This window comes from Melanostigma gelatinosum (genome assembly GCF_949748355.1).
Source record: "Melanostigma gelatinosum genome assembly, chromosome: 24".
Taxonomy (NCBI): domain Eukaryota; kingdom Metazoa; phylum Chordata; class Actinopteri; order Perciformes; family Zoarcidae; genus Melanostigma; species Melanostigma gelatinosum.
Window position 1 is genome coordinate 3,943,547 of NC_136657.1, and position 27,425 is coordinate 3,970,971.

The 27,425-nt window shown below is 48.5% G+C and overlaps 1 protein-coding gene across 11 annotated transcripts; it reads left to right on the top strand.

Annotated features, from left to right (window-relative positions):
* The first annotated feature begins 756 nt into the window (after window positions 1-756).
* On the top strand, window positions 757-26,202 carry LOC306797313 (mitogen-activated protein kinase kinase kinase kinase 4-like). Of its 11 annotated transcripts, none has more exons than XM_079296622.1 (32): window positions 757-972; window positions 1,330-1,395; window positions 8,287-8,343; window positions 11,205-11,330; window positions 11,509-11,619; window positions 11,697-11,787; window positions 11,873-12,003; window positions 12,104-12,158; window positions 12,276-12,354; window positions 13,045-13,220; window positions 13,355-13,427; window positions 13,513-13,723; window positions 13,831-13,992; window positions 14,217-14,303; window positions 14,751-15,182; window positions 16,293-16,445; window positions 17,128-17,439; window positions 17,846-17,946; window positions 18,067-18,206; window positions 18,392-18,486; window positions 19,079-19,257; window positions 19,389-19,518; window positions 19,915-20,202; window positions 21,362-21,479; window positions 21,622-21,792; window positions 21,908-22,051; window positions 22,296-22,430; window positions 22,515-22,615; window positions 22,704-22,853; window positions 22,942-23,101; window positions 23,230-23,369; window positions 23,455-26,202. In XM_079296622.1, the coding sequence occupies exons 1-32, from the start codon at window positions 916-918 to the stop codon at window positions 23,536-23,538; spliced, it is 4,515 nt and encodes a 1,504-aa protein (XP_079152748.1). In that variant the 5' UTR covers window positions 757-915; the 3' UTR covers window positions 23,539-26,202. The 11 variants fall into 11 exon arrangements, with proteins under 11 accessions (XP_079152748.1, XP_079152749.1, XP_079152739.1 ...); XM_079296623.1 differs by having other exon boundaries at window positions 19,410-19,518; XM_079296613.1 differs by lacking the exon at window positions 14,751-15,182.
* Window positions 26,203-27,425: the final 1,223 nt, after the last annotated feature.

Here is a 27,425-nt window from a genome sequence, read left to right on the forward strand (position 1 = left end):
GTAACTACATTCACTCATACAAACAAGGTACTCATGCATTTAAATACTGTACAATTTTGAGGTAGCCTTCATGTAATTTATTTGTTTATTTCCATTGTATGACCCCTCTTAACTACTCTGCTACATATCAGAGGGAAATATTGCTACTTTTTAATGATACTGAGCTTTAATTCACAGAACCAGATGTGTCATATTAAACACAATCAACAAATGAATTAGGAGGCTTTTTTTGTAAATTCAACTATAAAGCAGTTAAAACGGCCCCACCTTTACCAAGTGCAACATTTAAGTGCTTACATGCTTATTAATCATTAATTGGAAGAAAATAACATGATATATTATAGATGTACAGGATTACAGCAGCATAGTGGATTGTGCAAACAAGAGATACAGTAAAACACAAGATCAAAACAAGTATTATAAATAAGTAAAGAATATTAAATAAGTCAAAAAGTCAGAAAATCCACAATAACTAAACTATTATATGCAGTAATTACAACGTTAATAACTTGTCAATCAAAAAATGAATTGAATCTGAGTCCAAACTTGGATTATAACAATTATTATATTGTTTAAAATCCAATTAAATATCGTGTCTGGTTGAAAACACCGAAACAAGGAGAGCAGCGTCAACGAGGCTTTTATGTTGAAACTCTTAGGCGGAAGTGTGGGTTTTGAGCGACGCTTGACGTCAGTGGCACGAGCAGAGAGAGCGAGCGGACTGCCCGCTGCTGCCACCTCAACATGGAGTAGCGAGACCCCCAGCATTCACTGCTAAAAAGCGGATCCCACAGAGAGGAATACGCGACGGCCTCTGTCCTATTCTCCCGCAGGAGGTCCCCCCGCAAATGATACACAGCGGCAATATTTTTATTTTCGTGCACGCAGAGGAAAAGCTCGGCTTTAATTTGAAAGATGGCGAACGACTCTCCGGCTAAAAGTCTAGCAGACATAGACTTGGCTTCATTGCGGGTGAGCGCTGCAGAACCGAACCTATGTTTTTTTTCTTCCATAATGTTGTTTTTGCTCGCTTTTATTTACACGTTGCTCGACAAAAACACACGTGCTCCGGTCCGACTGAACGAGTTTAAACTGTGTATCGAGTACAAGTATTGAAAAAAAATGACCGCTGAGCCACAGCGAGGTGTTGCCAGTGTCTGGTTTTCCTTTGTTCGAGATGCATTTTGTGCATGTAGGGGATATAGACCAGGGGCGCAACAGCTGGCTCACAGTGCACAACGTTGTGTATAAAGAAGAAGAAGAAGAAAAACAATAATATTGCTATTTATTCACACTGAATCGCCCTTTTTCTGTTCTTGTTCTTTTCAGGATCCAGCTGGGATATTTGAATTGGTGGAGGTAGTTGGAAATGGCACCTATGGACAAGTATACAAGGTTGGTGCATGGCCTGTTTTCACTGTGAATGCTCAGGTTACATCATGTTATTTTTATTTATTTATTTAGTTTACTGATCATGCCTGGGAACAAAGGAAGTGACATGAAGAGAAAAACATCCTTTTCAGATGTTTGCTATCAGGCCACATCGTGGATGACAAAGCTGAAAGATGCAATGCTGGTCGAGTCACAGTTTGCTTTATGCATCAGTCTGATCACAGTTCATTGTGTGTGTGTGTGTGTGAATCAGTCTACAGTCTGATGCATCACCCGCATTACATCACCTGCCTTCCTGAAAAGTAGGTGAGGAGGCGAGGATGGAGGAACAACATCTGTCACGAGACTAGTCCTGCTGACCTCACGTCTCCGTCTGCTGCAGCTTTTATTGTAACAAAACCAAATCCTGTTTTTAAAATCAGGACCCCAGTTGAATGGGAATCAGCACCACCTCTCTCTGGGGCCATCTGCTCTCGGTGTCACATTTCCTCCGTTGCGAATGAACATTGCTGCTGTTGAAAGACACGGCCGAGGAGAGAGAGAGAGACGTGGAAGTCAAAGATGTGCTCGCTGTGTTTGATAGGAGCGATGGCCTTGGATCGGAGGCACATCTGTCCTTTAGCTGTGTTGCAGCGGGCCTCCTTGTGTTGTTGTTGCTGCAGCTAGCTAGGCTCCATTTTGTTCCCCGCTGCTCCACTGTGAGATGACATTCAACCACATGCCTGTATGTTAAGCAGACCTCTAGTTTGCTGAGCACGGCTGTTAGCAGGCTGGTGGAAACAGGGGAAAAAACCCATCAATTTGCTTGTGCACTAAGCAGCAAGCTTAGCTGAGTATTTAATTCTGACAGCCCACAGTGCTCCAGTGACCTGCATTCAATCCCCTCGTGCAGTGAACTTCCAAGACCCCCCCCCTCCTCCCTCCCTCCTCAACTCACAGAGCGAACCCCCATCTGTGTGCATGTGCCCGTCCCACTGCCACACCTGGAATGGGCCCTGTGCGGTGTGCGGAGGAGGATGCCGGCATGCTTTGTTTGTTTTTTTGTCCCGTACGGGACGGAGAATTACTCCTTTTTTTTTTAATCTCTCGCTCCATTCACTGTCCGCCGCTAATTCTATTTGCGAGTGCTGCAGTGTGGGAATGGAGGCTATCAGATTAGCCTGCAGTCAACACAAAGACACGGTCCTAACAGCCTGCATGTGATGAGCCAAACCCTCTGTAGGGAAGTCATAGCCCCCGTTTTCGATCAGCTGTCGGTCACTGCATTGACTGTCATGTTAACCAGTTGAATGAGCATGTGGCCTGATGGGAGGAAGGGGGGGGGGGGTGCAACTGGTAGAAGAGCAGCTGCCCAGCTCCAGACAGAAGCTGCCCACCACTCTCACAAAGCTGAGTTTGTCTCCTCGGGCCGTCAGTCGGGTCTCACAGAAAGGAGGAGTTTGTCTGCAGGGTTTCAAAAAAAAAAAAAACGCCGAACCGAGACTGAATAATCCCAACTGGCCCCCCAACTGAAAACGGGGTGGAGTTACTTCTCCCCTCCGAGGCCTTTTTTTCTGCTTTGTCAATCACTTGGTCACAGATCGCAAGGCCCCCCCCCCCCCCCCCCCCCACTCGGTCACACAATGTGGCCGAGCTGCTCTGCCCTTTGATTCGTGGTGACTTTTGATTCCCTTTGAGGCGTTCTCCTTTTCGTTATTTAAGGTGGACTACGGGAGTAGAATTCCTCATCTGGTCGAACAACATTTTCACAACAAAAGTCAAGTGTGTAACTGCTGCTCTTGCCTTTATTTCTCGCTGTGAGACCTTTTTGTTTCGCACGCTTTTTCGCTGACTTGTGCTCTTGAGTAGCTTTTGGTGCATTGCCGTCTGTTTGAAAATTATTTAAAAACACAGAGGTTGTGTAATGATACCTAAAATGTCTGGTCCGATTGGTTGTCTCGCAGCCGTGGCCCCTGGAGGGGGGCCACATTACAGTCAACACAGCACAATTTGACGGCCATAATGAAAATGACGCTATGGCTAAAAAGCCCTTTTTTTAAATCACTTCCTTCGGCTTATCGGGACATTATTTTGTGTTGCAGATGATCTCTGTGGATACCTCCATGTTTAACTATTCAGTGGAAGATGATGTCATAATATATATATGTTTGCCACACGCACTCAGTCTGAAGGTATTTTATAATAATGCGTTTATACCCACTCTCTTTGAAAGGCACAGCTCTCGCACAAGAGAGCTGTGCTCTCTCTCTCTTTATCAGTTGGCACTGAACCAGCTGGCTCTGGAGACTATCTCAGGTGCCTCACTCTGAATATAGGAATTTAAAAAAGGGAGAGAGAGAGAGAGTAATGGTAACATAGGAAAAGACATAATTCCTCAAATTGTGCGTGGTATGTGGGGAAGATTCCTTCTGCTCCACAGAGTTGCCATATATAGTCAGGCTGACCTGCCTCCCCGCCTGCTGTGCATCCATCGGGTGTGCCACGGATGCACCAAATTAAAATAATATTGTATATTTTTTATGCACACAGGCACTGCACATAACTGGCTTTTCTCATAGACTTACTCAGTGATGTGATATATGCTAACGACAAAATCCCTCCAACTTTAATACTTTATTCCTGCTCTGTCCTCCATCTCCTTCCTTTGTTTTCTCCTCCAACCTTACGGGCAGCCTCGCCAACACAACGTCCTCTGACTGGCCACGCTGCCTGAACAAACCTCTCTGTGTCCGAGTGTGTGAAGCTGATTGAGGAACCTCATTACCAGAGTGGGGTTGAGATGAGACACAAAGGCGCCGGCTGACGAGACAGTCTCTTGCCTGTGTTTCTGCCTCCGAGGCCACATTTCCTGAAGACATTTCTCGTTTTAATGCGCCGGGACGAGTAGATCTTCTCAACTCTCGGTCCAAAGCAGGGATGGGGTTTTTCTCTCCAGAGTAAATTCTGATTCTTTTTAAGACCCACTCAACTTCCCTCTCATTGCTACCACATGCAGCCAAAACCCATTTCCGACACAACAGCTCATCCTCTCGTTTTGATGTTATTTTAATGACGTCATACTGTGTTTTCTCTTCTTCGGCTGCTCTCCTCCTCACTTCCTGTCTTTTAAATCTTCGTCTCTGTCTTTGCCATCAATCGAGAGTGGCGGAGTGGAGGCAGCAAGGCCGAGGCTGTGTGTGTGTGTGTGTGTGAGACTTGGGTCAGTGTGCTGGTATGCAGTGTAAAGTGGAAGAGCCACAGCCCCGGATGTCATTGGGCTGCTTCTTACTGATCGATCATTTCTTCCCTCTGCATTCATCTGATGTGTGTCGAGGAAGACGAAAGGCTGAAGTGTGCATCTATGTGCGTGTTACCAACCCGTCGGGTTTATCACCCCCTCTGTCGACCCACCGACTCACTCTGCCGGTTCAAATGTCGCCTTAGATGTTCACGTCGCCCTCATTACCACCGCTCCACCAGTGACCTTTTGAAGAACCAGACCGCGGCACCCAGCGCCCCCCCCCCCCCCCCCCCCCCCCCCTTGCTGTGTGAACTAATAATACGAGTTTGCTTTGCACTTACTAGTTCGAAAGGTGTTGTTGTTGGTGGTGACCTGGTTAGAAAGCCAGGCGTCGTTTTGCAATGGCTACGAAGTGTGATTGATCTTACATTAACGGCGTAGGGAGGGAGCGGCTGGATATCGGGTGAGGGTACGAGCCTTGTGTGATGTGTATGGGAAGCTGCACTCCCGACTCAGCGGTCCGACCGCTGACGGTACTGCTGAGCATTGCTGCTCACTTCTGTTAAGTGAAAATCCTCGCTCATCCAGTGTGTGGCGCTGGGCGAGACGTCCGTCTCCACAGTGGCGTGAACAGAACGGTGCGTCATGTTTCGGGGTAGATTCTGACTTAATGTCTCTGGCTCTAAAGTCAGTAAGTCAGGTCCGTGGTTTAGTGCTGAGCTGGAGAGAGGCCAGCAGCACATCTGGCCGTGGTTAAGAGGAGCTGCGATGGAGGCAGGGCTGAGTGATCGCTCGGTGCCTCAGATAACCCCTCCACAGCCACGCCTAGCGGGCCGCAACAAGGGGCCCTCCGGGGCCGCGGCCCTCCTGTGATCAACCCCACCACAGGGCCAGAGCTGAAACCATCGGCCCATTATCAATGAGTCCATCGGCAGAAAATGTAAACGTCAACAGTTTCATAATTGATTGTTTGAGTTGCTGATCAAGGAAAATCTGATTATTTTAATATAATTGTAAATAGAATATGATTGTTCTGGACTAAACAAGACTTTTAAAGACTTGGCCTTTGGCTCTTTATACTACATTTGCATTTCTCACACCGTTTTGACATTTTCTGACTTATATTGAATGATATATTTGTGGAATCAGCCTCAAAAAATCCTCTATTCATGATTCATCGCAGATATGACTGTTATGTCGGCTAATAACAAACAAAAAAATATTTTTTGGTGTTGGACACACTGTTGGATTTGTTAAACTCTAATATTGGTATTTGGTTTCGGCCTGAAAAATGCAGTGTTTGGGCACAATTGGAAACAAAAAGATGCATAATATAATATAACAAGTGAAAAGACTGTCAAGCATACAAAACTACATTTAGAGCCAAAGCTGTATCATTTCTGTGAGGTTTCATGCTAAAATGCTAAACATCACTTAGTTACAGCTGCTTAATATCCTGCAAATTAATAGATAATGAAAATAATCATCACAGCCGTAGCTGTAGCTTTAAAGAAGCTTAATTTACAGTCGTCCAGATGAGAAATATGCTGAATCTCTTGACTTTTAGTGCCCTCCATCATTTTGCTTGCCAGTTCCTCTTAGAATAACCGAGGTAACGGCACGTTTTTAAGACTTATTGAGCAGATTTGGCAGCATCCATTCTCCAAAATTTAATTAAAATTTGTAGTGATGCAGTGAAGTGTCATCCCCAAAGTACTTGCTCAGTTTCCTTGTCCCCGGACAAAGGATGGATGATGAAATAAGGAGATTAAGCACGTCAAGAAACTCATCTCAGTGCTCGCATGCTAATGTTGTGCAACCAAGCCAGTTGTTTCGTGGTATCAAAATGCAATTACCTTGTGGCCTACATAACACTATCTCCACCCACAAGCTGAGAGATCTTTGGGTTTATATGACCATAAATTCTTCAGGCTCACAGGGAAGGAATCACAGCACATTCAGATCCTAAACCTCCCGGTGTCACTTCCAAACCACGCGTCTTTAAATCATCAATAACGCCAGCGTAAACAGACGTTTCTCTGAGGCTGTCAGTTTTACGCACATTTATCTCGGCTCTGTCGGCTGTACGACTGAGAATTAACAGCTTTAGTTTGTTTACGGCCAAAAAGAGGCATTGTTGTCGAGTTGGCTGGATCCCAAGACGATCTGGATGGCCTCTCTGTGACTGTATCCTTGGATCAAAGCGAGCTTTGTCTCAGAAAACTATTAGATTCAGAGTGAGCCGTCGCGCTAATAGAGGGGGGTTGCTGGGACACAATTAACATCTTGATTCTTTAATTCCTGAAGACAGAGAAAGCAGTCGTCTGATCTTGAATCCATTTAACATCTGCAGGTGCCGCGTTCACGGCCGGTTAGAGGGCTTTAAACCACAATGATTCCTGTCACAAGACAGTCACTGTTGACTCTGTCTACGGGTTTGTAGGATGAATACAGTTGCATTTCGCTTCGAGTTTTGCAATCCTTCCTCCAAATTCAACACTGATTCTTTTGTCGTAAACGTTCGGTGAGTGTGTATGAATGAACACGGGTGTGTTTTATTGCCTTTGGACTCTCACTGTACACCTGTAAGAGGAAGAACGGGATATTTCTTCCTTCAAAAGTTACATCGTACAGAACAATACAAGTGACCAGTGGGCCCAGTAAAGCAGGACTCATCAGCGCTAGCAGCTAGAACACGGCGAGCTGACGGCCATTCTGTGTTTTTATTTGTTTGTGGTGGTGACCCCTGGGATCAAAGTGGAGAGGATTAAAAGCATTGTAAAGTGTCCCTCTCACCCCCCCCCCCCCCCATCCTGCCCATCCTGCCCAGTGAAAAAAGAGGGCCCCTAAGCCTGCATGGCTTTTATTGTCATAATCCATACAGTTTCAATTGACTATGGAATGCACTGGCTAAGATGACGACGGTGTTGTTGGCGGGGGTGTCTGAACGTGCCTTCACTGAACCTGTAACCCTGTGAGGTCCGTGGATGCATGCCTCCCTCCCACACTGCAGTGACACAGCAGAGGCTCGGCAGCACTGTCGCTGCAGCGAGCTCCTAACGAGCCAGAAGGGGAATACCCGACTGGGCCAGCTCCCAAAAGTGTCCCGTGTTTTATCTCCTCTCTGGGTTGGGGGGGCGGGAGGGAGGGGTCGTACAGAGACCTCTATTTCGGTCCTTTGTTTATGTAAGGAGTGGCAGTCGGGTGTTCGGAGAGCAGAGGAGTCTGGGAATGTTGGGGCTATATGGCTTGGGAATAAAATGCTCATCTGCGGTTTGCACTGTATATAGTAGGTTTATTTATACCGTGGGATGTATCAGTCTTGAGATTTGTAATCTCTGATGGGAACGAGTTGTTTTCAGTTGATTGATTGCAGCCCAAAACCCAAAGATATTCAAATTACAGTGACATGAAACGGATCATATTTTAGAAGCTGAAACCACTAAATGTCTGGCATTGTTACTGGGGAAAATAGGATTCATCAATTATTAGGATTTGACACTGGCGGCAATATTTAAGTAATTTGTTCCACGTCTCTTCAAATGTGTCAATTCGCATTGTGTTTTGAGTTTGTATTCTGTCAGTCACACACTTCTGTAGTTCACTGATCATCGCCCACTTGATCGTAAGAGTACAATGAGCGGACGCTCACCTCGTCTTTTGTCTCTTCACAGGGACGACACGTCAAGACTGGACAGCTGGCTGCCATCAAAGTCATGGACGTCACGGAGGTAAGGCTAAACGTCATCCTGTTTCATCCTCGACATTTATAGCTGTAGGAATGGCGTGCTGGCTGGAAACATGAGCTAAGAACTTGGATGTTATCGTCTGGTTAATATTTAAATCGGCAGACATTCCATCGTATCTGACGTCTACATGTTTTTGAGCTCTGTAATGAGTCCTCCCCCCCCCCCCCCCCATCATGAACAGCAGGGGCGGGGTAGAGGCAACAGGATGCCTATTGAGTAAAGTGCGTCATTTGGCGGGCAGCAGGCTGCCCTCAGCCGTGGGAGGTCCAGTCTGCAGATGAGAGAACGCACACAAGCACATATGCAGAGACACAAGGCCGACGGTTTCAGAGTAGCAGTGGAGGCCAGCAGGGCCAACCACCCGCACGGACATAATAACGATGGAGGAAGTGTGATGATACCGAACACACACACGCACACACACATTGCACCGATAACGGGCTTTGCAGGGGAATTCTGCTGAATGAGTTTCACTTGCGGCGTCCATCGCCCTCCCCCCTAAAGTCATCCGCTAGATTTCACCCACGCATCACTACCCTTATAAGGACACATTTAACGCTATTGAGTGCCACATGCACTGGCACTGTGATCCACATAAACCCCGATAGAAGCTGCTGACGCGGCAGCCCGTGTGCCCCGACTTGCCTGCTGCCGCTCCTCACACAAGCCGACGTCACGACGAGCCACGAGTGACACACTTGCGTGTGTAACCGGTCCAGAGAATATTGCTCAACCATTTCCTGTTCTGTGTGACAGGTCGCGGCTGAAGGTGTGCCTCCTCGACGTGTAGTGACTTATAGGCAGCAATGTTTTCTCATGATTCAGGTGCACGCTGAGGCGTACCTGCGTCCTCGGCGGCTTGATCTTAAGCCATATTCTCATAACCTGCACACAGTTGAATGATTCATGGTGTCTCCAGCATTCGATAACGCTTGCTTTAAGGTTGATCGTACTCTGGGATTGTTAAGTCGGTGTGACTGTGAAACAATTGTTGGTCGCAGCCCTAAACCTCATGGGCACTCCTTACAAGGAAGTACCAAGTTTTGTTTATCTTAATCCTCGTCTTATAACGGGTACCTGGTCATCTCCCCTGTGGTTCAGTGAGGCCGTGTTGCACGCTCTCCTCCGTTCATCCACAGGCACGCTGGCCTGTCCCGTGTCACTCTGACCCACATTCTCAAACACTCCTCAACTGCTCTTTCTGTGCTGCCTCGTAGCCCCGAAGCTAAAAATGGACGCCTATCTACCTTGGCTTCATATGATCTAAAAGCATTTCCAATCATCCTGGTATAGAGTTGTCTGGACGATTTGGGCAGATCGGGGGCTTTGTTCGTGTGTTGCAACATCACGTTGTCGGCGTCTTTCTGGATTATATTAAACTGATTTGTTTAAACAGTCTAAACTTGTAATGTTGGAAAAGACATGAAAACAAACAGATGTTCTTCCACATGCTCGACCGTGGAAATTCCAAACAGCCCCCTACTTAAAGAATACTGTTTTTCATAATATTCATGCATCTTCAAGCACGATGTGCGACCACTACACTCTCATTTGTGGATTGTACACGAAGCCGTTGTTTCCTCAAATCCTCCGTGCTGTCATTTGACAAACCTCCACTCTGATTGTGTCAGTCTTTCCCCTCACCCTGTGCCTTGTGGCAGCGAGGCCTTCGCAGTCGGCAGCGTGATAATCCAAGAGCTGCACGGCAGAGGGGGGGGTTAAACGGGAGAGAGAGGGAGGGAGGGAGGGGGGGGGGGTAAGAAAGGCTTACGTCAACTCCAACGAGTCATGCAGCAGCAGTATGTCCAACTGCCATTTTGCTGTAGGTGATGCGTGCACGCGACACAGTGAAGAAATACGCACACATAGCATCACATCTCTCTGTGGCAGCTGTGTGCAGCCTGGTGGTGATTTAATGGCATCACTATTCGTACAAAGAGGCACAGTCTGCAGTGATAATGCTGTGGTCCCTCCCCCCCCCCCCCCCTCCTCCTCCCACTGTACTTTCTATAGGAGAGGCCATGTAACCTTAAAGCAAAGCGCTCGCGGGCCGACCCCTGCATGTGTTCAATTAGTGTGTCGCTGTCAATCATTGCCAAGTTGCTACTGGGTGCAAGCAGGGAGTTAGCACTGCAGCTAGTTGACCTTTTGTTGTATCTAGATGTGATACTGGACAGGTTGGCGTGTGTCTTCCACTAAAGGCCACTTCCAACAGAGGCTGTAAACGCTGCATTGAAGTGGCAGATGAAGCTTTTCCCTTTGCTGTTCTGTAGGTACATGGTCTTTGTGTCATCAGCACCCATTTCCTGCTGATTTAATGCTCCAACATTAAGTGATCTGACACAACTTATGCATGATATTTACAGTGCTTTCCTGAGCTTTCTTCACAGCTCTCAGCAACTTTATCCAGGAGAATGTCTGCCTGATCCTAATGGATGAACTGTCCGGGATTTGCCAACGATCTAATGTACATTTAGTGAGTTTTGTTTTACATGGGATGACCAATAATGGCTACTGTGCTCATCAGCTCTTCGACTCACTCATGCATCATTAAGCCCTAAACAAAGGAATCATTTGGCAGTAGACGGACGAGCGCTTCTGCATTGTTGCGTAGCCGAGTCCCAGCCGAAAGGTGAACGAGGCCCGGCTGAAATAAAACCAGGGCGTCGTCACACAGCGTGACACTTGCCATGACCCCAAGTATGGAAGTGAATTCATCTGAAATGATGATTTAAGGCCACAGTAATTCTTGTTTCATTGAAGAGTTTCCAGTGGAAGGACAAAACACCCTCGTGTCTGTTTATACCTCTGTAACATGTGTGTGTGTGTGTGTGTGTGTCTAGGATGAAGAGGAGGAAATTAAACTGGAGATCAATATGCTGAAGAAGTATTCCCACCACAGAAACATAGCCACCTACTACGGTGCTTTCATTAAGAAGAGCCCCCCGGGACACGATGACCAGCTATGGGTAAGTCCTCAAATCCATTCAAGATATTACGGCTGACTAAGAAGTATGAGAAATATGTAGCTGCCGTGATTTATTTAGTTATCCGAAGCTCTGTCATCCCCAAGGGTCATGTAATAAACGTATGATTGTTCCTCAAATACCACAAGCTCATCCTCTGGTGATTTGTGCCTGTTTCTAGTTGGTGATGGAGTTCTGTGGCGCTGGTTCCATCACAGACCTGGTGAAGAACACCAAGGGGAACCAGCTGAAGGAGGACTGGATCGGCTACATCTCCAGAGAGATCCTTAGGGTGAGTTCCTCTCCTCTCGCCTCGTCTCCTCGCCTCTCTCACAGTCACTCATGTCCTGTGTTTCTCCTCCTCCTCAGGGTCTGGCCCACCTACATGCCCACCACGTCATCCACCGTGACATCAAAGGCCAGAACGTCCTGTTGACGGAGAACGCCGAAGTCAAACTCGGTGAGTAGCAGCACAGGTTTTTCCCAATGCGTTTGCAAACTTTTTCCTCGGATCAGTGTCTGAGGTCTCTCTTCTCTCTCGCTAGTCGACTTTGGCGTGAGTGCTCAGCTCGACCGGACCGTGGGGAGGAGAAACACCTTCATCGGGACCCCTTATTGGATGGCCCCTGAGGTCATCGCTTGTGACGAGAACCCAGACGCTACATATGATTACAGAGTAAGAGCCACCGCTCAAAAGCTGACATGTAGTTGTGTAAAAGGTGTGTTGCGCCTTGATTTGTGTCTGTGCGATTAACGGCCGCCGTCTTGTCCCGCAGAGTGATCTGTGGTCTTGTGGAATCACAGCGATAGAAATGGCTGAAGGAGCACCACGTGAGTGCCAGTTTTTGTTAATATTTGTGATTCTACGCTGGTTCAGTCTCTCGTATTGATGCTATGTGTGTGTGTGTGTGTGTGTGTGTGTGTGTATGTGTGTGCGTCTTCCTCCAGCACTTTGTGACATGCACCCAATGCGTGCGCTCTTCCTCATTCCAAGAAACCCTCCGCCCAGGCTCAAGTCCAAAAAATGGTGAGTACCACCCAGAGAGGATGTTCTTTGTGCATTTCTATCCCGTCCATTCCTATTTTAACTCTAAGAAATCGTGACACGGGATTATTTTACATATAGTCCTACTCTTGAATTGGCCTTTTCCTCTGTGCTTTGCTGCCGAGTCTAACATCTGTGGTACACCTGCCTCTCCTGGCACGCACTGCTGCAGAAAAGACTTTCTGTCACCACAGCTAAGATGATGTAGTCCCTATTTTGAACATAAGTTGTGGTCTGGCTGGGCCTCTACACTATTGTGGATCCTATCTTGCATTAAATAATACAAACAGTATAAAAGGTTGTTTTGCTGTTGTGTCGTTTGAATTGTTTCACCCACCTCTTAATGGCAGCAGGTGCGATGGTGATGATAATGTAATTGTACATCGCAGCTTTCATGGTGTATGTGATGAAAGGCTTGATGCTGCCTGTCCGCATGTATACACCTCAATTCATACTGGGAAAACCACAGGCTTGTGGGAGTGTTGCAAGGACTGATGGGTCATTTGTAATCGGAGCTTGTTTGCAGAACAGTCCGTTTTACTCAGCGTCCTTGGATGTGCTCTACGCTCGACTGGCTGAAGTATTTCTCTGGCACCCGCTGTCTCTCTGTCGTGCAGCGTTCCTCCCCGTTGACTCTGCTCCCCTGCTCTTTCTCCACAACCCCCCCGACAGGTCCAAAAAGTTTTTCAGCTTCATCGAGGGCTGTCTGGTGAAGAACTACACACAGCGGCCCCCGACAGACCAGCTGCTGAAGCACCCCTTCATCCGAGACCAGCCCAACGAGAGGCAAGTCCGCATCCAGCTCAAAGACCACATCGACCGTACCAAGAAGAAGAGGGGAGAGAAAGGTGCGTCTGTCTCTCTTTTGTCTTCACTTGCATACAGCCTAGTCACAGAAATGTGACAATAGAATGGGGTAACAGATCATGCATTTCTAAAGCGTCTGGATGTGGTTCTTACTTGTTCATTTTATCGTGTACAGATGAGACGGAGTACGAGTACAGTGGCAGTGAGGAGGAGGAAGAGGATCCCCCAGAGCAGGAGGGAGAGCCCAGGTATGCTTAAAAACGAGTGTACCTACTTATTGCCCAGCGTCTCTCTAAACTAACCCGCTATGTCCGGATTCCTTCCGTCGTCCAGCTCCATTGTCAATGTGCCAGGTGAGTCCACGCTGCGCCGCGACTTCATCCGCCTGCAGCAGGAGAACAAGGAGCGATCGGAGGCGCTCCGCCGCCAGCAGCTCCTCCAGGAGCAGCAGCTCCGGGAGCAGGAGGAGTACAAACGCCAACTACTGGCCGAGAGGCAGAAACGCATTGAGCAACAGAAGGAGCAGAGGAGGCGGCTGGAGGAGGTAGGGTGAACCGAGCTCCGAAGAGATGAGGCTGATGTGGCTGCTGGACATGGCGTTTTTTTTTGTGTGAGACATTTTGACATTTCTTTGTCTCCTGCCGCCCACAGCAACAGCGGCGTGAACGGGAGATGAGGAGGCAGCAGGAGCGCGAGCAGCGGCGCCGCGAGCAAGAGGACAAGAGGCGCGTCGAAGAAATGGATCGTAGGCGTAAAGAAGAGGACGAACGCCGGCGGGCTGATGACGAGAAGAGGAGGAACGATCGTGAACAGGTCGGCTTTCAAAACGTCTTTACGTAGAATGTCTTCAATGCACGAGGCCTCGCGATGGGCTCTGGCACGCCGGTTTTAAGATTAGCTCGTCGCGGTGAAAGAAAGGAAGAAAGTGAGAAAGTCCGATAAGAGACCACCTGCTGGACGTAAAGGTGGACATTGTATTTCCGCTCTTTCGACGACCGCTAACCACACTGGCCGCTCTCCTTTGCTGTGATTGACAGGACTACATCAGACGTCAGCTGGAGGAGGAGCAGAGACACCTGGAGATGCTGCAGGAGCAGCTGCTCCGTGAACAGGCCATGCTGCTGGTCAGTCACACACACACACACACACACACACGCACCACGTGTTTACAGTAACAAGCTCAGTTCAGTGAACCACTGCAATTCACCCCTGCAGACTGATTTCAGGTGTGTTGTCAGCATGTAGATTCATCTTCAGATCATTGTTGTATCATGTTGTTAATGCTTCCTCTTTCTTTTTCACATTTTGCATTCATTTTGTAAAGTGAACCAAATCAATAATTTGCCGAATGATTGGAACTCCAAACTCTTCTTCTGCATTTCTTGTATGACATTAGATTCTATTTCATTCGGTCCGCGCCGTGCACTCTCCTTGTAATGCGGATTAAACGGGTAACTGCAGGAACAAATGCTGCCAGAGCACTGGCCGTATAAAGGCTGGCACTTGTTTTTAGTCAGTTCGTGAGGCCGTCTCTTCTCACCGCCTTCAATCAACCCCACACTCTGCAATAGGAGTTCAAGTGGCGGGAGCTCGAGGAGCAGCGCAAGGCCGAGCGACTCCATGAGCGGCTGCAGCAGGAGCAGGCCTACCTGCTGTCACTCCAGCACGAACCCAAACAGCCGCCTGGCGACAAGACCAAACTCCCCTCAGACCATAGCACACCTCCACAGACCTCCACCCTGCCCCCTGGCAGAGTCCTCGCCGCAACCCCTCAGGCTCAGGTCCTTGAAAGTGCTGTTTCCTCCAGAGCCCTTCAGACAGCCCCCTCAGGCGGCCCTAAGTACCAGGCAGCAGCGCCAGAGAAGACTGACTCTGTTGAAACCTGTCTCAGCCAGCTCTCAAACTCCCCCAACGCCCCTCTGACTGAAACCACCACTGACTCTGAACCTCCCCGGGCAGAACGTTTGGAGCCCGTCAGTCCTCCTCCTCAGCCTATCAGAGAGGTGAACGTCCTCGTTGGCTCTGCATACCCCGCTGCCTGCTCTTTCCAGCTTCTTCTTGCTTATCCTCACACAGCCTCTGCGACCATAATAATAGAGGTGGTGCGAGCAGCAAAAAATGGTTTACATTTTACCTCCATAGTTACATTTAATTGACACTGAGTGTTTTGGATGCAGTGGCGTTATTCCAAAGCAACAGCTAATTGGCCTTTTGAATGCAACAAGTGGGGGGGGGGGGGTACGATGGAGAATAGAAACCCAAAGGCTGGCAGCAAGCAGCCTTTTTATGTCCTGAATAAAACAGAGCTGTTCTCCACTCGCTCTCGCTCTCTTGCTCGTCTTTCTTGCCGACTAAAACCGTCTTGTCTTTGTTTTCACTTGAAGCGGGCGGAGCAAGAGAAAGAGAAATAATCAATTCGTAGGAAAACTATGCAAGATTCCACTTTCACTCCCATTCAAATCTTTTAGGCTCCATTTTCAAAGAATTCGTTTTTTTCGTTTCCCCATAGACACAAAGATTTCATGCTTCCATCTTTTAGGTTTTTTTTCACTTTTTTTCTCCCGTCATTTGAGTCCAAGTTCTCCTTTCATCCTTTTCTCTTGGAGGGTTTTTTCCCCCAGAACAATACAGAACAACATGTTTTAGGAATTTCTCTTGATCTTGGGTGGCCAGCTGCGAAATTCTTCAGCAATGCTGTTTTGACTCTCTGTGTGGATCGGGGCCGTTGCATGTGGATGGCTGAGGCCCAGACTAACATGCCGGACACCCACGCTGTGTCTCCCGTCATCAACAGAGCTGTTCCGTCATTAACAAGGATTTTTTTTTTTATCCTGCAAATGTAATTATAAGGATGTATTTGTTCCAAAGAGTCCTGTCTGTGCACACATACCCTTGTCTGTACGGCTGCCTCGAATGGGCTTCAAGCATGTTTGATGCCACCAGATGTTTGTCTGACAAAAGACTCTTAAGAGACATTAATATTAGAAACAACACGCAGAGGGGAACCATTTCTCTCAACAAGTGGTTCCCTTCTACTATTTATTTTGTCAACCATTGAAATATTTCCCCTGACCCTCATTCCATCTCTGTCCTGTACGATTCCCTCATCCCAGGCCGACGAGCGGTACCGTAAGAACATTCAGGGCTCCCCTCAGATTGCCCCTCCTCCCAAGCAGCCCCCTCTGCCTCCCCGCTCCTCTGAACCGTTCTCCAACGGCGGCTCCTCCTCCGAGGCCTCCGCCATGCACCGGCCCATGGAGCCTCAGGTAACTCCCCCGCCCTCGCCTATTCCTCTCTCCTCCCCGACGCTCTCTTCCTCCCCTCACTCGCTGACTTTGTGTGCTCGCACGGTTTTGTGAGTCAGCGAAGCAACAGCGGGGTCTGTTTCTGGGCAGAAGGGCGGTGAAGTGTGTTTATCTTCCTTCAGGTCAGAAACAGTCGGGGGCATCGAAGGTAATCCGCAATGAAACGGAAGGAATTTGCACTTATATCCAATAGTCACGTGAAAGGAATAGTTTATAGGAAATCTGCTTATTCACTACATATGGATACGCTAAATATTAAGCAACCTGCAGCAGCAGGTAAGCTCAGCATAAAGACCGAAAACGGGAGGATTGAACGACGACAAGTTGTGGTTTTAGCTTCATAGTTACCGACGCGATTGCGATCTTCTCCAGCTAAAGAAACACATTTCACAAAATGTTGAACTGTTCATTGAACCCGTCGCATCGACCCAAAGCTCCGACAGTGAATCACATCTTCATGTCCTGTTGGGCGTTGTCTGCACGTGTCTGCTATATATCTTAGCACATGTATGCTCAAAACCACACGCATCTTCCCTCATGTCTCACTGTGTTGTCTGCTTGTTTCACCTCCTCCTCCTCCTCCTCCTCCTCCTCCTCCTCCTCCTCCTCCTCCTCCTCCTCCTCCTCCCTCACCCCCTAAAAGGTCCAGTGGTCCCACCTGGCTGCTCTAAAAAGCAGCAACAGCGCCGCTCCCTCTCCTCCTTCTCCTCCTCCTCCTCCTCTTCCTCTTCCTCTTCTTCCTCCTCCGCCCGTGGTCTCTCGCTCCCAGTCCTTCAGTGAGCCCAGCGGGGTGACCTCTAACTTTGCACAACTCCACCTGCGTTCCCAGGACCCCCACCATCTCCACCTCCACCACCCATCGCCCGCACGCACTGACCCCCAACCTCCCCTCCACCACCCTCAGGCCCCTACTAGGGCCGAACACCAGGCCGGCGGCGAGGAGGTACCTCCCAAGGTAAGGAGCTGATGAGGGCCCCCCTTCCTCCCCTCCCCCCCCTCCCCATCCTTCCCTTGACTCCCTCATTCACTTCCTCTTCATGCCAATCACTTCACTCATCATGCTGTCTGTTTGTGTTTGCCTTGATGTGTTCAGCCCCATTTCTTGAACATCAACATTGAACACCGTTGTGAAAAAGAGGAAACGTTGCATATATCATGAAGTAGTGAGGGGGGGGGGGCTGGTCTTCTGTCCAGCTTTCTCTGAGCGCTTAGTTGTTGTGGGTCAAGAGATGTTTTTGTACTGTATTTCAGTAAAATTTCGATTTAAGTTTTCTTCTTTTCATACCTAAAGAAATAGAATGTTATCTTGCCTCATGCAAAGCTGCCCCTATATGAGGACCTTTTGAATCTGTTTCCTCCAGGTCCCAGTGAGGACGACATCCAGGTCTCCGGTACTGTCGCGTCGAGAGTCCCCTCTGCCATCACAGCCCGGCAACCAGGCTGGACCGAGGAGCGCTGGAGGGTAAGTGAAGAGACCTCCGGATCGGTTTGTGAACGTGAGAGGCAGCTGCACACATTTAAACCGCTTTAAGAGTATTATAGGAGCTTGTGCCTGTTCATGCGGCGTTGTTCTCTGTGACAGTAACGTGGAGCAGCGGCCGCTGTGGGACCGAGTGGAGAAGCTGCAGCCTCGGCCAGGCAGCGGCAGCTCCTCCGGCTCCTCCAACTCCAGCTCCCAGGCCAGTCCTGGTGACCGCTTCCGACCACGCTGTGAGTCCCCTGGTACTGTACTCGGCCACATTTCACGCACTCTACTAATAACACCAATCTCGCTCCTTACTGTATCCGCTCACGCTCCAGGACGCTTTCTGCTTCTTTGTTTTTTTATATAAAGGCGATTAAAGATCGCTTGAGAGCCAGCTCTCCGGTTCTCCTCACTAACTCAGCCTCCTTTTGTTCCCTCAAAGCTTCCTCCAAATCTGAAGGATCGCCTCTCCAGCGGCCTGAAAATGTTCCCAAAAAACAAGATGAAAAGAACCTCGCCAGGCCAACTCGACCAGCTGTAAGTCCACTGTTGCTGAAGTGCTGTTGAACCTGTTTGATGTCGAGGAGGTGAAAACTGTTTTGTGTTCTTCTCTACTTTAATTATTCAACTGCTCATGAATCCGATGGTTGGTGATTGTTGGGGAACCTCTTAGGGTGATGCGGTAAGCCTATTAAACGAGATTACATAATCACACCTATGCTATGCTTGCACCACTGCCCCCTTCATTGCATTATGTCGACGATAACGGTCTGTGATAGAAGAGCTGTCGCCCCCTTTGTGAGGATGACTGCATTAAGTCTGACCTCACTGGATACTGTGCTTTGTGCCTGTGACTTGTTTGCCTTCTGCCGGCGTCTTTCCCCGTGCCTGCACAGTCCTTCCTCACTTTTAACGCTTGTAGTCGACACAGGAAGGGTTAACCCTCCCCAGCCTGGATTTGAATGCGACCACATTCCTCCTGTTCCCTTGTAACTCCCGATGGTTTGCTCCTAATCGCTCACCTTGCTTTGTTGTCGGATAAAATGTGGCGCATTTGATTTGTTGAGCATGCCTGAAAGTGTCCCTCGCCAAGATATCGGACTTCTGACTTCCTTCCTGTCCCTCTTAGGATCTGACAGCTCTGGCCAAGGAGCTTCGTGCGGTAGACGACGTGAGGCCTCCCCACAAGGTCACCGACTATTCCTCCTCGAGCGAGGACTCGGGCACCACCGACGAGGAAGACGACGAGGAGGTGGACCAGGAGGCGGGAGAGGAGTCCACCTCGGGAGCTGAGGACTCCAGGGCTGGGTGGGTAGAGCTGCCGTGACGTGTCGGCCCACTGTCCTTACTGTCTGTTGCATTCATCTTTTCAGTCACTTCTCAAGTGCTGCATGGCTTTTCTGCATGAGTGTTAACACTGGTCTGGTTACGGACGTCAGATATTCCCATGGCTTCCGCAGGAGGATGAGTAACGGGGAGACGGAGTCGGCTAAGACCATGCTGCTGGAAGACTCTGAGAGCGACCAGGCCAGCACGCCCTCCAAGGATGGTACGCTGGTCATCAGACAGGTAAGAAGCGGGAAATGAGAATATCTACTTCTTAGCGTCACAGTTAAAGGCACATTCCGCTTGTGTTTAGTTGTTAGAAATGTCATTTTCATCTTTCTTTGTCCAGTGTCAGTGTTTAACCACACATTCTCCACCATTTCTTCTGTGTTCCTGTGTATTCCCATGCCTTTTTTATGTTTTAGTCATTACAGACTTGCTGCTTCTCGTTTCACATTTACAGATCTAATACCTCAGATTGTTGTAGATTGCATTTAACGCGACACGCACAGCAGCGATGGTCTCCAAAGACCAATCAAACGAATAGTGAATCACCATGCGACGCGGCAGACTAGCAGCCAAACATGCGTCTCTCCACCTGCCTTGCTCGAGCCCAAGTGTGCCTGTTCTTGCTTCCAGAGCACCGTTGACATAAAGCAGTTGGTCGATCTCTCCTCCTCTTCCTCGGCTGGCCTCTGTCACGTCCGCGGCCAGCCCCAAACCCCCGGCCACGGCCTCGCCGAGAAAAACGGCTTTGCCGGCCGCATACACCACCTACCAGACCTTATCCAGCAGAGCCATCACTCCCCGTCCTCTTCCACAACCATCCCTTCCTCCTCCTCCTCCTCCTCCTTCCCCTCGTCGTCTAGCTATGCCAGTCCTGCCATGTCCCCACAGATCCCCCTGGACGAGCTCACTGCCATAGAGGTATGTCACCCTCACGTCGGCGAGACAAACGACTGAGGAGTGGACTGTTGCGGGGTGGTACAGGCTTCGACGTGCAGCAAAGCAGATTCACTCAAACAGCAGTTGCATTTGTTTGTATCCAAAATGACAGAGAAGACAGAGACGTTTTTAAATGACCATCCCCTCCTTGGATGTGAAGCTAGGTACAATAAATGATGAGCAAGTGCTCTTTTTTTCTAGTTACTTTGTGCAGGATTGGGTAATATTTACCTCTGCATCTCAACGCCTGTACACACCTCGCCGTCCAGTCCTTGATTGTTGCTCGGAGCCTCTCCGGCCCTCTTTGCTGCCGGACCCCTCTGTGTCCCCTCCTGCCTTCACTCTGGCTCTCTCCTCTGCCCCCTTCTGGCTTGGCTGACACCTCCCGATCTTCAACCTCCTTCCCTCCTGCAATTCACTGCGTCGCGCTGCTAACACTGGTGCCACCTGGTGGTAGAGCATGGTCACGGCATCGAGGAAACTAAACTGCAGCGTCTTGGGGTGAACTGTGAACAAGCATCTCTTAGCAGTGTTGGGTGACGGCATGCCTGGTGTGATGGTAGGGGTGCAATGGGGCTACAGAGAATCCAGAGAATCTTATTTTATTATCACAGATCACCGCCTCTTTCGTGGTGTGACATGCGTTGCTAACAACACGCGTCTCTGGTGGCGGGATTACAGTCTTCCTCTAACAGCAGCCGCTCTTTCCTCTAACACTTCACAGCAGTGTGTGGTTGTTTTCCCTCCTTTCAAACTGTCCTCGTTGGCTTTAAAACCACGAACATAACTGCACGTCATCTTTCTTTCGTCATCATTTGAATTGCGGTGCCAAACTCTGTATTCCGAGTTGTGTCACAAAACATGTATTTAGATTGAAAGTTAAGCTGTTAATTAGCCCTGAGAGGTAGAAATGTAACTCATGGCCTGTTGCTGTTGAAGTTAAACAGTCGCAGTCAGTTTTATACATTACAAATCAATCATTTTTGGACCAAGGACCTTATCTCTGATTGTGTTAGCCCCCTGAGCTCTCTTCTGTACATCCATCATAAAATAACTTTCATGATTAAATACAGTTTTCTTGCTTTCTATGCAGGTTAAGTCCAAGTTGGACGTTTTCTAAATGTCTTTAAATCTCATTTAGTCCCAGTCGGAGAGCAACTCCATGTCCAAACACAAGTCGTCCTCCTCCTTCACTCCCTTCATCGACCCTCGTCTTCTCCAGATCTCTCCATCCAGCGGCAGCTCCCTCAACAACATGGGTAGGTAGCCAATGTGTTTATGGCTCAGGAATTAAAAACTGTTGAACGTACTCCGCTTCAGTTCCCCTTCAGGGAGGCTTTTTTTTATGAGCAATAGCTCATTTCGGCATCCAGCCTGACCGCTATGTGCCCCCCCCTCCAGCAGCGTTTGGGCCGGACGGACGGCTTGCAGACCCGCTGAAATCCGACCCGTCCCGTAAAGGCTCGGTGGTCAACGTCAACCCGGTCAACACGCGCCCGCCGAGCGACACGCCAGAGATTCGCAAGTACAAGAAGAGGTTCAACTCTGAGATCCTGTGTGCTGCGCTCTGGGGTGAGAGTGGCAATCATGGCGGTCGCTTGTTCAACCTAATTATTCTGCTCTGGTGTCCACCGAAGCGCTACGAGCTATGGGTGTTTCATCGTTTCTTTTTCTCCGATTGTTCCAGGAGTGAACCTGCTGGTGGGAACGGAGAGCGGTCTGATGCTGCTGGACCGCAGCGGTCAGGGGAAGGTCTACCCTCTGATCAACAGGAGACGCATCCAGCAGATGGACGTCCTGGAGGGACTCAACGTCCTGGTCACCATATCGGGTACAGTGCATGTGCTGCCTTCGGGCTACTGAACACAGACAGTCGTTTTTGATTCATTCGGGATAATGGTGGTTGTGTTTGTCGGACACTTTTTAGATGCATCTCGGAAACATAATGCCACGAGCTGGCTCATCTCTGAAAACGAATCGACGTCATTGATGGCTATACTCCTTCAGTTGACACGCAGTCCACATTGTACAGTTTGTGATATCTCTTTTCTCTCATCCACCTCCACCTGCTGCAGGTAAAAAGAACAAGCTGCGAGTGTACTACCTGTCGTGGCTGAGAAACAAGATTTTGCACAACGACCCTGAGGTGGAGAAGAAGCAGGGTTGGGTTAATGTGGGCGAGCTGGAGGGTTGCGTCCACTACAAAGTCGGTACGTCTCCAAAGAGTCCTGAACCTCAAATGAATAAAACTGACTTGAAGCAATAACTCACCAATGACTCCCTTTTCATCCCAGTGAAATATGAGAGGATTAAGTTCTTGGTGCTGGCCTTGAAGAACGCTGTGGAGGTGTACGCCTGGGCTCCCAAGCCCTACCACAAATTCATGGCCTTTAAGGTAAGCGTCGTCATTCTGCAAGAGTAGTTGCACCCCCACGAAGACGCACGTTTACCCGACTAACTCATCGCTCCGTGGTCTGCCTTAGTCGTTTGGTGATCTGGTGCACAAGCCTCTGCTGGTTGACCTGACGGTGGAGGAGGGTCAGAGGTTAAAGGTGATCTATGGCTCGTGTTCAGGCTTCCATGCTGTGGATGTGGACTCCGGCGCCGTCTACGACATCTACCTGCCCACGCATGTGAGCACTTAGCGCAGTCTGATCACACCTTCTTCCTTCCCATGCTCTTCACTCTCCTAACTCTTCCTCCTTGATTCCTCCCCTTTAGATCCAGACCAGCATTCAGTGCCACGCCATCATCATCTTGCCCAACACTGACGGCATCGAGCTGCTGGTGTGTTACGAGGACGAGGGCGTCTACGTCAACACCTACGGCCGCATCACCAAGGACGTGGTGCTGCAGTGGGGAGAAATGCCAACTTCAGTGGGTAAGTGTGGCCGTGAAAGAAATCCCGAGGCGGTCCCACTCATTCTGCTAAACGGCTCCGTTTGCTGGGGAAGTCGTGTCTAATGAATCACTTGTCGTCCCCTTCTGTTATCCTCTGTGTGTGAGCAGCCTACATTAGGTCAAACCAGATCATGGGCTGGGGTGAGAAGGCCATAGAGATCCGCTCAGTGGAGACGGGCCACCTGGACGGCGTCTTCATGCACAAGAGAGCCCAGAGACTCAAGTTCCTCTGTGAGAGGAATGACAAGGTGAGAACACAACTCCTTCCTTCCTGCGTTTTCTGTTTTATAACGGTCAAATGTTCCGGCTGACGCGTTTGCCTTCGTCCGTCAGGTCTTCTTCGCCTCCGTGCGCGCCGGAGGTGCCAGCCAGGTGTACTTCATGACCCTGGGACGCACTTCCCTCATGAGCTGGTAGGACGTCCTCCCCACCCCCCCCCTCCCCTCTGCCGGCCAACTCGACGACCATACCTAAGCAGTGACCAACAGATGACGATTGTGACCACGGCCGGCGACGACGATGACGCGGCTTCCTCTCAGCCGCTCGGGCGAAACAAACAACGGATTGGACTGTAATCATGAAAAAGAATCCAGGGACGGGTGTGTGTTCGGGGGGGCGAGGAGGTGCGTTCTGTTAGTGTCCACTGAGTGTACTAGTAAACTATATTACGACAACAGAAACCCCCCCCCCACCCCCCTCCAAGCCTCCGGGTTTCCCCCCTCACCCATCCTTGGAGCCGATCCCCTCCTCCTCCTCTGCGGGAGGCGGGATCTGTTGCCTGTTGGTGGTAAATCTTTATGTGTCACAGTAGAACTTTGCATCGTGTATGTGCGTGAATGGAGGAAACACTGAGCATGTGAATGACTGAAGGGACGACTGGAGGCTAAACGCGGCTGTCACTGTATCAAAGAAGGCGAGTACTTTATGTGCCACACCTCGGGTGTGGCCGTTTGTAGCTGTAGTTTAGTCCGCGGTCCCGTTCAGGTGAAATTAACTCCCGATTCCCACCACGGTAGATTTCCACGTCAAGCATGCCATTTAACACGAGTTCACCGCCACGTAGATAAACGCTTGACATGTAAATCTGCCTCTGTATCTTCACTTTTTTTGCCTTCTCTTCCTTAAAGTGAAGATGTTTTTTAAGGGACCTTCTTGATATATCCATTGAATACAGGGTACTGGATATCAGCGTGTACATACTAACTACAGCTACCTTGTAGGCTTCAGACTCTCCCAGGTTTTACAGACACTATCTCGACCACATTGCCTCACATATTGTAGGTTATGGCGGACAGAAGTAGCCCTGTTTATGACCGCATGTTGCTTTGGTGTTATCGACAAAATTTAGCTTTTCCCCCCCATACACTGTATATTTTGTGTGTGACTTGCTGCACATAAATAAAGCATAAGGCATTTAGGACACACCCCTAGATGAGTTTCAAAGGAAGAATTCACCCTATTTATCATCAAGCTGTCATTTTTTTTACGGCTTTCCAAATAGCGATTTGCTTCTCTGGTCAACCAGCTGTGTTTGTTGCTACAACTCGCAACCGAAAACCGCAAATGGACCCAGAAATGTGAGACGCACCACCAGGTGGATTTTTCCCTTTAACGTCAGTCATAGGTAGGGCTAGGATAAACTGTGAATTAGACATGCCGAGTTAGCAGGTGGCCATTAAGGTAGCATTGAGGCCAGTGGGCAGAAGTGACGGTAAGGGAATGAAGGTGCATAGTTCCTGAGAAGAAGCTTTGAACATCACACTCCACTGGTGGGGAGGAAACCGGGATCAGCCGGCTGTCCTCCGTCTGCGCCACGTTTTGAATTTCACATCTACGATCATCCAACTGTATTTTGAAGGAGACTTTAGCTTAACGTGTAGCTAAACAGTTGCCTTGAAGGGGTCTCCAGCTGATTACAACTGCTCAAAATCCTCTGCAGGTTTTGACAAGTTGACGGTGAAGTTTGGATTTTATGTACTGTAGGAACACTTGAGTCTGAATCAGCCATGTGACTCAATATTGGACCTCTTTTTTTCTTTTCTTTTTTTGCCATTTTGGGCTTCAGACAGGCGATTAGTTTGTTTTCTCAGTCCAGTCTGGATTGAAGAGGCAAACGCTTTTAACTGGATCATTTTTCCATCCCAGAATGGAATTCACTTAACTTTTCTTCCTCTCATCCTCTTTTAACCCGAATGACGAGGAAAGCCTTTGTCACTTGATGTTAGACATCCTCATAACCACTGTTAAAATATAGAGTCCATCCTGCAGCCGTGTGTTTGTGTGAATGAGAAAACTATATTACGGGACTTTCACCCCCCCCCCCCCCCTCCTCCTCCTCCTCCTCCTCCTCCTCCTCCTGCCTAAACTTCAACCCCTTGACCCTGCTCTCGGTAAAAGTGGTGCCTTCACTATCCAAGGTGGGACCCGCTGAGAGCTGCAGAACAAGGGAATGAGATGCTTTCACTGTCCTGATCATCTGTGAAAAGCAAAGGAAGTCACGTTCTAACAGCAGTGTTACAAAACCACTCCAGACGGCGTGGACTAAGCGGCATATTTTTTAACTCTGACTTAGTTTTTAGTCTTGTTTCTGCAATTTTTATTATGTAATCCTTCAGATAAGTATGGGACTGCAGTGGTTTTTAAATTGTAATGCACACCTTATGTTGAAAATGTTTACAGAAGCAATTGTTTCGTTAAACCAATGTGCATCGATATGAATATTTATGGTTTATTTTGAGGGCAGTTTTTCCCCCCGTTTTGTATTTTGTATTACCGTATTCCCTTTTTGTACTATCATTTAGACGTTTGTGTACAGGAATAACCAACTTTTGCTCACGTTATAAATTACACAAGTGTCGAGTGTGATCTCACTGACTCCTCTACATCCTGCACAGTGTGCCCCTGGCTGTGTGGCAGCGTGGATCAAATGTTTTCTACCACCCAGGTGACATGTCCCCCCTCAAGCGTCTCTCTCTGCCATGTCTCTCTAATTTATGTCCTCTCTGTGTGTACTATGGGAATTACTGTATTTTCCTGAAGGTCCTTTTTTTTTCCATTGAATAAAATCAGAAGTAATTTACAGTGTGGTGTCGTTCTTTTTAACAGGCATGAAAAAGCAGCATTCACATGTTTCATGAAGCGTTTTAACTGTTTTAAATGGTCAGACTCTCGCATTTATGCCTCCGGGGTACTTTCTGTTTCTGATGCATGCAATTTTGTTGTATATTAAAGTGAGTTAACTGCTCCAGGCTGCCATATTGCCCAGGTCTCTTGTATAAGCGGTCATGTACAGGTTTCGTCTAGGTTAAATATATATGTAAAATCACATTGTCATATAGATGTAGGGGAGTAAAAATGATACAATATATTTGCCATCAGCCATATTAATTCACCTATTCCATAGCCTGACAATAATAACCTATCACAAAACCTCTCAAGGTTCCCCCAAACTTATTTATTCTAACACATGCCTCAGTATGAGTGGAAAGGGAAAGTAAAGACTTATAAAACTTCCTATAAAAAACATTTTAAGCTATTTAAATGCCAGAAGGTCTTTATAATTAAATACATAATTATTCCAATTAGAAAAACTCGTGCTCTGCTCACATCCTCCATTAAAATCTTAATTTAAACGTACACTGCGTTATATATTTCAACCACGAGAGGGCGCCGTAGCGCACCTCACGGCCCATCCGTTAGTAAAGCTTGCCTCGATACATCCCAACATAGTTTCCCCTTTACGCCAAGAAATGGATTATTTATTAGAGACCTATATGTGTCCAAATAGGAAATGTATTGCAAGGGAGGTCAATGTGAATATAACTTCCGGAAACAGGGTAAACTGCCATCTTTTTCCCCCACGTAGAATTGCACTGTCATGTTGTACACCAAATAAATGTTAGACGTATTGGAAAAATAAATACACATTTTAAGTCCATTTATGTCCACGTAAAACGCTTTAAAATGTTTGCTTTTATTCTGAAAAACGAGCTAGACCGGAAGCCGCCTCGCTACTCTCTGCCCGTCACTTGACGCACTTTGGCTGTGGGTCACGCTGCAAATCCAGCCGGATGTTTTTTCGCACGCGCCAGTATGTGATGGTGAAGATTTTGCTCATTTCACCACCGAGGTAAACCGTGCGGCTGCAGGTGACCGGGTGAGTACCGTGTGCAGCGTCCAATGAGCGGGACTCGTTAGCGAGAGGAGCCGCAGGTTGCTGTGGGTGAAAGCTGCAGGGAGGTCGTGACGGTTGTCGGGTTTTGCAGTGACCGTGCACGCCGCTGCGCGCGCTCCCCCCAACATCC